The sequence below is a fragment of the Haliotis rubra genome, unplaced genomic scaffold, assembly GCF_003918875.1.
Source record: "Haliotis rubra isolate DU_JTF1 unplaced genomic scaffold, ASM391887v1 Scf324, whole genome shotgun sequence".
NCBI lineage: Eukaryota > Metazoa > Mollusca > Gastropoda > Lepetellida > Haliotidae > Haliotis > Haliotis rubra.
The window spans coordinates 732,299-744,544 of record NW_025766996.1 but is presented as its reverse complement, the minus strand read 5'-3'; the positions used below and the strand labels follow the sequence as shown (position 1 = coordinate 744,544).

The 12,246-nt window shown below is 42.9% G+C and overlaps 1 protein-coding gene and 1 long non-coding RNA gene across 2 annotated transcripts; both read right to left on the bottom strand.

Moving 5' to 3' along the window:
- Window positions 1-6,409: 6,409 nt before the first annotated feature.
- LOC124283903 (testis-expressed protein 29-like) lies at window positions 6,410-7,651 on the bottom strand. Its single transcript, XM_046719940.1, has 3 exons — window positions 7,581-7,651; window positions 7,067-7,126; window positions 6,410-6,482 (listed from the first exon to the last, which is right to left on the bottom strand). Exons 1-3 carry the CDS (start codon window positions 7,649-7,651, stop codon window positions 6,410-6,412), a joined length of 204 nt encoding a protein of 67 aa, XP_046575896.1.
- Window positions 7,652-10,778: 3,127 nt separating this feature from the next.
- On the bottom strand, window positions 10,779-11,930 carry LOC124283908. Its single transcript, XR_006900430.1, has 2 exons — window positions 11,820-11,930; window positions 10,779-10,881 (listed from the first exon to the last, which is right to left on the bottom strand). It is a non-coding gene; the product is annotated as an uncharacterized LOC124283908 (long non-coding RNA).
- Window positions 11,931-12,246: the final 316 nt, after the last annotated feature.

Below are 12,246 nucleotides of genomic sequence, written 5' to 3'. Positions count from 1 at the left end.
TTAGGTCCCGTAAGTCCAATCTTTGAATTGGTGTAAAAACAAACTGGACGGTTTGCAGGGGTATATCTTTAGGGCCGACTAGTTCTTGACAATGGGCAGCCAATGCTTTCACGACGGTACAGTTAATGCTAAAATGTTCACTGAACAAGAATCACGCTGTGAAATGTCATTTTTATTTGTTCATTCGTTGGGAAAGTAATTTCTAGTATGTACATTATCTACTTTATTTTAGGCAATGAGGAATACACAATATATGCAAGATTGATGTGGTGGTGCGTGGTCTTGTGCATAGAGCTCAGGTCACAAATCAGGCGTTGGGTGCGGAGAGTCCTTGGATGGGTGACCGTGTTTAGCAGCTTGACTCTTGAGTGTTTCTAGGACGTCAGTCATGCCCCACAACGAAGCACATGTTATACATTTGGTTTCACCTTAGGCAAGGGAATTTGTTCACCCAGCAGAAAATGGGTATCCGGTGGGATAAAGCCATGTGACTATAACCTTCTAGCGCCTAACAGGCAGCTTGGGTTATCCATGGTAATAGTAATAGGCAGATTGTTTGGGCGTTTTGAGCATGCATTGTGCATGGAGAAATGCGCATCACAAATAGACTATTATTAATTTGTTTTACAGATTAAACACAGAGAGGGTTCGGGTGATCCTGGCACAGTCAGGCTGGTAAGGATCATCATCAGCTCAGGGCCATCGACCCCTCTACACGCAGCCCAGACAGCGAATGGGACTTCTCCCAGGAAACGTTGCCTAGTCGAACCCACCAAGCACTTTCCGCAGAATATCTAGACTACCCAACACTGCAGCCTTCTGTATTGCCCAGAGTGTCAGACGGGCCTTGCTCCCGGTGGAGAACCCGGGCACTCACCTGATCTGTGCCAAGAGATCAGGAGGTACCAAACCAAGGGCACCGAGAACAATGGGGAGCCTGACAGTGTACTTGAGATGCACGCGAGACATTTCAAAGGCGAGGTCCGCATATATAGCATGCCTTTCCTGAATCTTGCCAATCACATTGGTGTCAAAAGGGGCCAGAAAATTCAATGATATAAATCAATTCATTGGCTTTATCAAAAAGGACAAATCCAGGTTTGTTGGCTGGAATTCTTCGATAGTAGAAACAACCAGCCATGTCTTTTAAGATATGTTGTTTGGGCCAAGGAAGGGCATCCACTGACAAGGTGTTTGACAGTCTCTGTAAATTCATTGCACAATCGACATGCAGATATTTTCTTTAAGAAACACGATTAGGCGAGTGCGTGTGGTAAGTGGCTGGTCCTAGGCAGCAAAAAGGAAGCCCTCAGTTTCCTATTTAAGACCAGCCCACTTTATCCAGGCGAAGGAGTCGATTGGATTGCTATTCTGTTCCACACATTGCATGTACACACGATGCAATGGCTTCTCAGAAAGCTTCTCCACAAATGACCGACCCTGAGCAGACTTGGTGAAGGACTTCACCTGGTTTACTCCCATCGCTGTACCATCCAGCTGTACATCGCCATCAGCAAAATCAACCTCAAGTATCAGATTCTGTCCAACAACCTTGGCACGCTTATAATTGCTTTGGAATTCTTTGCTTTTATCATGAGTCTTCACATGCATCACCAGAGGATCATCCGATAAATAAATAGTTGCAAAAGTACACACTAAACTTCTATCATGAAGAGCCTCCACATTAATCAAACCCCGATCTCCCAAATTGATTCGCATATATATATATATATATCGCTATTTTCATGATGCGTTTCCTTTTTGGGAGAGTATATAAACGATTAAGAGAGGGCCGATGGTGGTAGGCTCTGTTAGCAGACATATTCCTTCTGGTCAGGCGGACAAGACTCTGGATGTCTTGTCTTGTCCAATCAACTACTCCAAAGGAATAGGAAAGAACAGACACAGCACTGTGACTTTCACCTTGTTTTGAGCATTTACCTCGGAGCTCCATATTATCTGAAAGTGAAATTAATATATTATATTAAAGTGGAGTTTGTCTTGAATCTGGGCATTCTGGATTTTGTCTCGAACTTGCATTCCAAGATAAGTGTTTCCTTGCACCCCCAAAATCCATTTCTTGCCCCCTTTTGCTCTCTAGAAAGTATGTCATTAGAAGAGCAGTAAGATGACACGAGGTTTGCCAAACACCCTGTGAATATTTTATATCGAGTATTCAAACATGTGTTTGGGCGGAAGTTTTGGGGACCAGTCAAGTCTCCTTTTTGGGGAAGGAGTATTGTGCGACCTTTGCAGAACCATGGATGAATATCACATGTGTCCACAAGAGTGTGAGTAAGTTTAGTTTTACGCCGCTTTTAGCAGTATTCCAGCAATATCACGGCGGGGGACACCAGAAATGGGCTTCACACATTGTGTGGGGAATCGAACCCGGGTGTTCAGCGTGACGAGCGAACGCTTTAACCACTAGGGTACCCCACCGCCCCCTGTCCACGAGAGTATTGAATCAGTGTAGTAATGGTGTTTGGACACAGGGAAACAGTTTCCAATACCGGTTTCGAATGCCATCTTTTCATTATTTCTAAAGAGTTTTTTCTGTTTGATGAATTTATTTTTATTTTCCAATTTGTTTTTCTTTCAGTCCAAATCTTAATTTTGCCTTAAGGGAATCGACAATTTGGAGAAGCATCTTTTCTTTTGTTGTCTTATACTGTAATTTAAAGTTTTCTTTTTCTTAATTTTGCCTTAAGTTTCTCGAAATTGACTTTTGCCGTTTAGACATGGGGTTCCCTGACAATCTTAAGTTAAGACACAGCTCTAGCCAAGATGAATACCATCTTTCAACTCCGCAGCCCAGTCAGCCTTCCTCCGGTAGTCAAACCAACCTTACTGGAGATGGGACTTGCCCCTGGGGAAGGCACAGAACCCGACCAAGAATATCTTGGTCAAACCATCTTGAAACCACACTACTTGAGTGTGCGAAAGCGACAGGATGGCCGAAAATCCACGCATCAATGGCAAGTCACTGAAACTGCATTGGGACAATGACCGACTCTGGTAATATTATACACCGACTCTGGTAATATTATACACCGACTCTGGTAATATTATACACCGACTCTGGTATTATTATACACCGACTCTGGTAATATTATTCATCATTCATGTTTGTAACACATGCTCTACATTGTATTGTCAGTGCCACCGGGACCCGGGCAAAGGATGCCCTGCGTATTTTCGGCTCGTTCGGACCAGAAACAAAGGTGACCAGTGTGTGAGATGTAAGTTCAAGAACACGTACCTTGCATCACGTCTCAGGCCCGTGGAGATCTAGGTTAGGATTGGTCGTCAGTAACCCATGCTTCAGCAACTCGACTAACGGGATCGGGTGGTCAGGCTCGCTGACACATGTCATCGTATCCCAATTGCGTAGATTGATTGTCTGGTCTTGATTATTTACAGACCGCCGCCATACAGCTGATTTATTGCTGAGTGCGACATAAAACAACACCATGTCTCACTTCCATTGTTATTTCGTGTTATATGAGTGAGTGAGTGAGTGCGTTTTGTTTTACGCCCCCTCAGTAATAGTCCAGCTATATGGTGGCGGTCTGTAAATAATCGAGTCTGGACCAGACAATCCAGTGATTAGATTTATATGAAGAGGGGGTGAGTGAGTTTAGTTTTACGCCGCACTCGGCAGTATTCCACTATATGGCGGTGGTATGTAAATAATTGAGCCTTGGCCAGACAATCCAGTGATCAACAGCACAAGCTTCGATCTACACAAATGGGATACGATGACCTGTGTCAACCAAGTCAGCGAGCCTGACCAACCGATCACGTTAGTCGCCTCTTACGACAAGCATGGGTTACTGAAGATCCGTTCTAACCCGGATCTTCAGAGGTCGTGTCATATGAAGAGCATTCTGTTTATGACAAAATCAACTGACGATAGGAGAAATTCCTCAATAAAAGCAGGGACAATGTGGCCGAGGTAAAGCTAAGTACGAGCACCAATATTAACAAAAGCTAAAACATGCTGGTGATTATAGATGAGTTGACTGGAGAGGAAATCGTGTCATTTTTACCCTTTGGAATTTCATCAAAGTCAAAATGTACTTTTCTGATGCAAGCTATAGTATGCAAATGACATGTGCTCTCCATAGGTTCGCGTACCTATATGTTATGAAAAACGTCATATTCCATTCATCCTCTATTTCTTCTATCCTAACTGATATGCAAAATAATTGATTTAGGGATTTTCTCAGTACATTTTTCATGCCTGTACTCTTGTTGGAAGTTTACTATTTTCAAGAGTTCATTCAAAGCTTTGATTGTCAGTTGCACAATAGCTATGGCAACGAACGTGCAAATGCATCTTCCCGTCTAAACAATGCTGCAGGCAGTTATTACCACCCGTTGTTTATTGTGACGTAGGTTATAACATGTTTCGAAATTTGTTGATAATATACAAGTTTTTGTTATTTTTACCGATAAACTGGTATTTTGGATGATGATTAGAGGACCAAATTATAAGGTCTAAAACATAGTTATTTTGATATTTTTTTAAACTAACTATTTTAATGAAGTAATACACAAAAAAACCCATTTTATTTCTATTTCCGTTACTACTTTAGTCCAGTATATTTTTTCCCATTTTTCTGAGTTCATATTCTATTCATGCCCATTTCCTTCTCAGCCGTATCATTTCACATTGCAGATGGGGGGCGGTGGGGTAGCCTAGTGGTTAAAGCGTTTGCTCGTCACGCTTAAGACCCGGGTTCGATTCCCCACATGGGTACTATGTGTGAAGCCCATTTCTGGTGTCCCCCGCCGTGATATTGCTGGAATATTGCTAAAAGCGGCTTAAAACCAAACTCTCTCACTCACTCACATTGCAGATATTGGTGGTTCAGACCCAGAGATCGCTGAAGGAAGAACTTACCTACTGATAGCTCCTTACAGTGAAAAGCACAGATCCCAATTCCATCGGTTAAACCTTAAAACCAATGTTGTGGAGACTTGGACCTTCTGGGAACGAAAAGGAGTAGAGATTACAGACATCGTGTACAGTTCCAGTCTAAATTCTATCATTATATCCCAGCTGTGTGGAAACATTTCTTTGATCAACCTGACCAGCAAAGAAGAAAAAGTCCTCGATCTTGGTTTCATTTCGTACAGTATCGATATGGATGATATCAATGATTATATATTTGTAATTTGTTTGAAAAAGGGAAGTATGAAGGATTTCGTCACGTCATCTGTAAGGGTGATGAAGATGCACTCAGATGGAAGCTCACAGACCATTATCCACAACGTCAAAAAAATTAACCAATGGGACCTATCGATAGATCCGGTCAGAGAGATTTTTATCATCAGCATGCCTCATTGTATATATGTAGGAACTTATGAAGGTGTCATTGTAAACAAGATCAGAATACTTTCCGGTAGTGAGATTCGACTGGCGCTTGATTCCATTGGCAATGCGTTGTACTATAATTCACACAAGAAATTGTTCAAATTGCCCAAGCCTGCTAGTAACATTAGGGCTGCTGAGATCGTAACTGTTGAATGTCCCTCCTTCGATATGATATATTACTTGAACCATATATACATGTCTTGTCGCGGCGACATGAACGTTCGCCGCATCAACCCCGCTTCTCGAAAGGTGAAGGCGTTGCAAACTGACAGCGGGGAGTTAGTGGATGCTCGTGTTATAACAATGTTGCCATAGCAACACGACCCACCGCTGTACATTCGTGACCAACTCGTGCTATTCCGGGACAAGCCGAATAGAGGTTACGGAAAGGGACGAGTGGTGACGCATGTGGCGAACAGGCATAGAGTTATCGTTCTTGTTTGAAGTGGTTCTGAAATTTAACTGGAAATCAGCCCGTAAAACAACTTTGTGTGAAACGAACAAACTGCAGAGACGTGTGATATGTTCCATGCGGCCAGCATAGTACCTCTTCCACAGGCCAGAGAGATATGATGTTTCGGCACAACTTGAAGAGTCCATTCAATACATTGTATATATTCCTTAACGCTTTTATTTTGACGAGTCTACACATTTAATTATACTTCTTTGATAAAATGGTTTAGCTTCAGTGAGAAAATATCCTAAAACGTGTAACACTATTTCAATTTGCGTAGCGATATTTGTTTACATAGGCTGTAAGGCTCCACGTGCTGTCATCGAAGCCAGACGGTGATGCAGTCGTTTTGATTTTTAGTTTGGAGAGGAGGTAGAAGCGTTAACAAACGCTTCAAAGACGGACATCTTATGAACGCACCACCATTTCTCTGTATCACCACCCCTATACACAACGCATGGGATGCACGTGCACCACGCAGTATCCCCAATACATGTGCATGGGGTGTCATTCTTGATTTTTTGGTCTTGATCAGCCCTTGGATCAGTTCTTGGTTCATACCTTGGATCAGTCTATGGTTCATACCTTGGATCAGTACTTGGATCAGTCCTTGGTTCATACCTTGGATCATACCTTGGATCACACCTTGGATCAGTCCTTGGATCATACCTTTGATCAGTCCTTGGTTCATACCATGGATCATACCTTGGATCAGTCCTTGGTTAATATCTTTGATCTTACCTTTGGATCCTTGGATCATGCCTTGGATCAGTCCTTGGATCAGTCGTTGGATCATGCCTTCGATCAGTCCTTGGTTCATACTTGGGATCATGGACCTTGGATCATACCATGGATCATACCTTGGATCATACCTTGTTCATACCATGGATCAGCCCTTGTTCATACCATGGATCATACCTTGGATCATACCTTGGATCAGTATATGATTCATACCTTGGATCACACCTTGGATCAGTCCTTGGATCATACCTTTGATCAGTCCTTGGTTCATACCATGGATCATACCTTGGATCAGTCCTTGGTTAATATCTTGGATCTTACCTTGGATCAGCCCTTGGATCAGTCGTTGGATCATGCCTTCGATCAGTCCTTGGTTCATACCTTGGATCATACCTTGGATGAGTCCTTGGTTCATACCTTTGATCAGTCTATGGTTCATATCTTGGATCATACCATCGATCAGTCCTTGTTCATACCATGGATCATACCTTGGATCATACCTTGGATCAGTCCTTGGATCATACCTTGGATCAGCCCTTGGTTCATACCTTTGATCAGTCTATGGTTCATACCATGGATCATACCTTGGATCATACCTTGGATCAGTCCTTGGATGATACCTTGGATCAGTCCTTGGTTCATACCTTTGATCAGTCCTTGGTTCATACCTTTGATCATACCTTGGTTCAGTCCTTGGATCATACCTTGGATCAGTCCTTGGATTCATACCTTGGATCAGTCCTTGGTTCATACCTTTGATCAGTCTATGGTTCATACCATGGATCATACCTTGGATCAGTCCTTGGATCATACCTTGGATCAGTCCTTGGATCATACCTTGGATCAGTCGGTTCATACCTTGGATCAGTCTATGGTTCATACCATGGATCATACCTTGGATCAGTCCTTGGATGATACCTTGGATCAGTCCTTGGTTCATACCTTGGATCAGTCCTTGGTTCATGCCATGTATCAGACCTTGGATCAGTCCTTGGTTCATACCTTGGGTTCAATCCTCGGATAAGTCCTTGGAACAATCTTTGGTTGATACCTTTGATCAGTTTTTCGATCATTTTTAGTTCATACCTTGGACCAGTCCTTTCATCAGCTTTTGGATCAGTCTTTAAATTAATCCTAGGATCAGCTTTTGGATCAAACTTTGGTTCATACTTAGCTCAGCTCTTGGATCAGTCTATGGATCAGCCCTTGGATAGGTCAGTGATTGAATATATGTTTCTCAATTGTGTTTCTTAAGCAAGGCTCATTCTTCCAGTTGACCGTTTAAAGGAGTGATTCAAGGACTGATCCAAGGATCGACCCCAGCACTGATCCAAAGTATGAATCAAGGCACGAACCGTTGACCGTTCAAAGAAGTTATTCAAGGACTGATCTAATGATTTCTCCCAGGACTGATCCAAAGTATGATCAAGGGATGAACCGTTGGCCGTTCAAAGGAGTGATCAAGAACTGATCCAGGTAGTGATACCAGGACTGATCTAATGGCTGATCCAAGGCAGGATGTTTTGTTTGGGTATTTGTCCATGTAATTGAGTTGAAGGGAGCTAATCTTTATTCCTGGATTCAATGTCACATCCTACTAATTGCCCATGGCTTCGTAAGAGCCGACTAAGGGGAATGGTTTGTCAAGCTTGCTGACATTGGTTGAAGGATATGATAGTTCCCAGTTGCGATCCGGTTTCGTTAATTTACATGTAGATGGAATATTGCGGAGAGATGCGCCAAACAATAACACAACCCTGATGAACAAATTGCTATGACCCAGATCACATTTATTTGGCCTGTATTCGCCTCACTGACGTTTTGTCTCTGTCTTTGTCTGTCTGTCTGTCTGTCTGTCTGTTTATTTGTTATTTAACGTCGCACCCAGCAATGTTCCAGCTATATAGCGGCAGTCTGTAAATAACCGGGTCTTCACCAGACAATCCAGTGATCAACATAATGAGCATCGATCTACACAATTTGGAAACCGATGACATGTGTCAACCAAGTCAGCGACCCTGACCACCCAGTGCCGTTACTCTTGCGACAAGCGTGGGTTGCTGAAGACCAATTCTCACCCGGACCTTCACGGGTTCTACTGTCTTTTTAACGGATACAAATATCACTCCGCTTTAGCCAGAGGTTCACAAATAAACCTTTTCATTCTCAAAGTTCCAGATGTTTATATTTGGGAATTATTCATGCCCCATGAAGACTAGCTCACATTAAAACAGGATAACAACACATCACTCCTTTACTGTAGAGTGAATGAGTGACTTTGGTTAATGCTGCTTTGAACGGCGTGTCAGATGCAAGCTTAAAACATTTACCAGTTTAGTGAAATCGACCTGCTGGCACCTGTAGAGCATAATTGGGTTTCGAACCCACAGCCAAAGGTTGCTGGCGTGGATTATAATTAGGGTTGGTTGGTTATTGTTGAACGCCGCACTCGGCAGTATTCCACTATATGGCGGTGGTATGTAAATAATCGAGCCTTGGCCAGACAATCCAGTGATCAACAGCACAAGCTTCGATCTACACAAATGGGATACGATGACCTGTGTCAACCAAGTCAGCGAGCCTGACCAACCGATCCCGTTAGTCGCCTCTTACGACAAGCATGGGTTACTGAAGATCATTTCTAACCTGGATCTTCATGAGGTACGACAAGCATTGAGTTACTGAAGACCAATTCTAACCCGGATCTTCACGGATTACCACATGCATGGGTTACTGAAGACCAATTCTAAAGCAGATATCCATGAGGTACGACAAGCCTGGGTTACTGAAGACCAATTCTAACCCGGATCTTCACGGATTACCACATGCATGGTTTACTGAAGACCAGTTCTAACCCGGATCTTCATGAGATACGACAAGCCTGGGTTACTGAAGACCAGTTCAAACCTGGATCTTCACGGGTCTGTGGCTGAGACAACGGGGCCACAAGAGACAAGGAAACAAGAAAAGGCATTTGCCATGCACGATAGTTGGCGAAGCTTAGTTTACTGGCTTATTAGGCGTCAGCTTCTGGGGGCTTCAAGTCAGTCCGTACGAAAACTCCATGGTTAGATCCTGGACTTGCTTTTTATCACAAATCACTGAATATCTATACGGAATCGGGTGGTCAGGCTCGCTGACTTGGTTGACACATGTCATCGGTTCCCAATTGCGCAGATCGATGCTCATGAAGTTAAAGAGTGGATTTTCTGGTCCAGGCTCGATTGTTTACATACCGCCGTCATATAGCTGGAATATTGCTGAGTGCGGCGTAAAACTGAACTCACTCACTCACACACGTAATCCCTATACCTATATCATTCATAAATATAAACAAGAAATCATTTCCACTTAAATGATAAAGATCTTGAAAAAGCTCATCCGATCATGAACATGTGTTTACGAATCGATTAGTGATGATGTCAGATGTTCGATCACCCATCACAAACAACTACAATGTCTGTACATTTGTAAACACACGGTACAAGTCAAATTAAGACATCACTTTTGTCACTGGTTTGAATCTTCTCCACGTCTAAAATAAAACAGTTTGAAACTCAACTCAGGACATGAGTGATGTCAAAAGGTAAACATGTAGACGGCATTTCCCAATTTGATGCACCTGTGACAAAAACAATGTCCAGTGCAATTACCTAGTTGGACTTTGAACCATATATTATGTGGTTTTCTGTTCAGCTGAGTCACGATATAGCTGAAATATTACCGATGTGACGTTTAATCTTAACTCACTCACTCACTCACTGTTCAGCTGAATCCAATGGTCAACATCATGATCATCGATCTACGCAATTGGGATACTATGGCGTATGTCAACCAAGACAGCGAGTCTGACCACCCGATCCCGTTAGTCGCTTCTTGCGACAAGCATGGGTTGTTGAAGACCAATTCTAACCCGGATCTTTATGAGTCTTTTCAGCTGAAGACGTGGCTTGCCTTTTGTGTGTGGTGTATGTCACTAGTGGCAGGGTACGCTCTATGTTTCACGAACACATGTTATGACTAGTTGATACTGATTCACAAACACTTGCTCTTGATATCTTAGAAATGGGAAGTCAACTCTTTCCACAGATTTATTTTAAATATGGCGAATAAAAAGTTCAAGATAAAATGGAATTAATTATCGACCGTGATTGGTACTCGTTCAAGTGAAAACTAAGAGTAAGAAGCCACTACATAGAGTTCATGTAACAGTTTTATTCTCCCATGCTGAAGTTAAGATGTTGCATCTGAACATTCCACTTTTATGAAGAATTCGGCATTGCAGCCTCCGCAGTAGTTGGATCTGAAACATGAGTTGAGATCTAAGTTAACAGGACACAAAACATATGCTGAAAGAGTATTCCTGAATTATTGTTGCTTTAAGACGGTTAACTGACGACCAGCTCTACAGCTATGCAACATTCTAAGCTCTACAGCTCTGAAATAATCAAGTATTGATCCAGACTTACAGAAGAGCATGTGATAGCACGTACACCTATTCCTGAAAGAGTGTATCTTTAAGCCAGTTAACTGACGACCTGCTCTACAGCTATGCAACATTCTAACTGAAACAATCAAGTATTGATCCAGACTTACAGAAGAGCATGTGATAGCACGTACACCTATTCCTGAAAGAGTGTATCTTTAAGCCAGTTAACTGACGACCTGCTCTACAGCTATGCAACATTCTAACTGATCGCCCCATTGATCGAAGACTTACAGAAGAGCATGTGATAGCATGTACACCTATTCCTGAAAGAGTGTATCTTTAAGCCAGTTAACTGACGACTTGCTCTACAGCTATGCGACATTCTAACTGACATAATCAAGTGTTGCTCCAGACTTAAAGTAGACCAGCATGTGAGGGCATGGACACCTATTCGAGCGTTTAGGGAGAGGTGACACCAAATCATCAATGGAACGTTTTGTAATAATCTGATCCTCATTTCACTCATCACATACAAAGAGTGAGTGAGTATGGTTTAACGCCTTAAGCAATATTCCAGCAATATCAGGACGGGGAACACCAGAAATGGGCTTCAACCATGAGGCAAATCAAACCTGGTTTTGGGGCGTGACGAGCAAACGCTTCAACCAGACTACCCCCACAGCCCTTCCCATACAAGTATGTTGTACAGGTGGGTACAGTGTTCTACAAATGACTCCATAATCAAGATATACAGCAGTATATTGTGAATCTGTCAAAGGTAGTTTGATATGTAAAGACATTACGGGGCGTACCTGCAGACAGCTTCTGGGTGGGAAGGACAAGTAATAATAATGTCCACTTGTATGGCGCCGTCTCCACACACTAGTGTATGCTCATGGCGCCCCGTGTGCACAGCTAAAAAAAAAGTGGCCTGCGAGCATGGGTCAACGAGACAATTGACCAGTTCGACTCCAGGTGGACATGGGCCTTGATCTCCTTGCCGAACAAGAGAACCTTCCGTTTCCCCTGCTGGAAGATAAGGGAGTGCGTGAGTTTAATTTTACGCCGCTTTTAGCAATATTCCAGCAATTTCACGGCGGGGGACACCAGAAATGGGCTTCACACATTGTACCCATGTGAGGAATCGAACCTGGGTCTTCGGCGTGACGAGCGAACGCTTTAACCATTATGCTACCCCACCGCCCCGGAAGATAAGAGACATCGTTAGGTTCAGTGACA

What these genes read in the sequence shown, in the direction of transcription:
- LOC124283903 (XM_046719940.1), bottom strand. Translation starts at nt 7,651, where the DNA reads ATGATCGAAAAACTGATCAAAGGTATCAACCAAAGATTGTTCCAAGGA. An exon ending in ATCCGAGGATTGAACCCAAG is followed by an intron (nt 7,127 to 7,580) that starts GTATGAACCAAG and finishes GACTGATCAAAG; the next exon opens with GTATGAACCAAGGGCTGATC. An exon ending in GATCCAAGGTATGATCCAAG is followed by an intron (nt 6,483 to 7,066) that starts GTATGATCCATG and finishes GACTGATCCAAG; the next exon opens with GTGTGATCCAAGGTATGATC.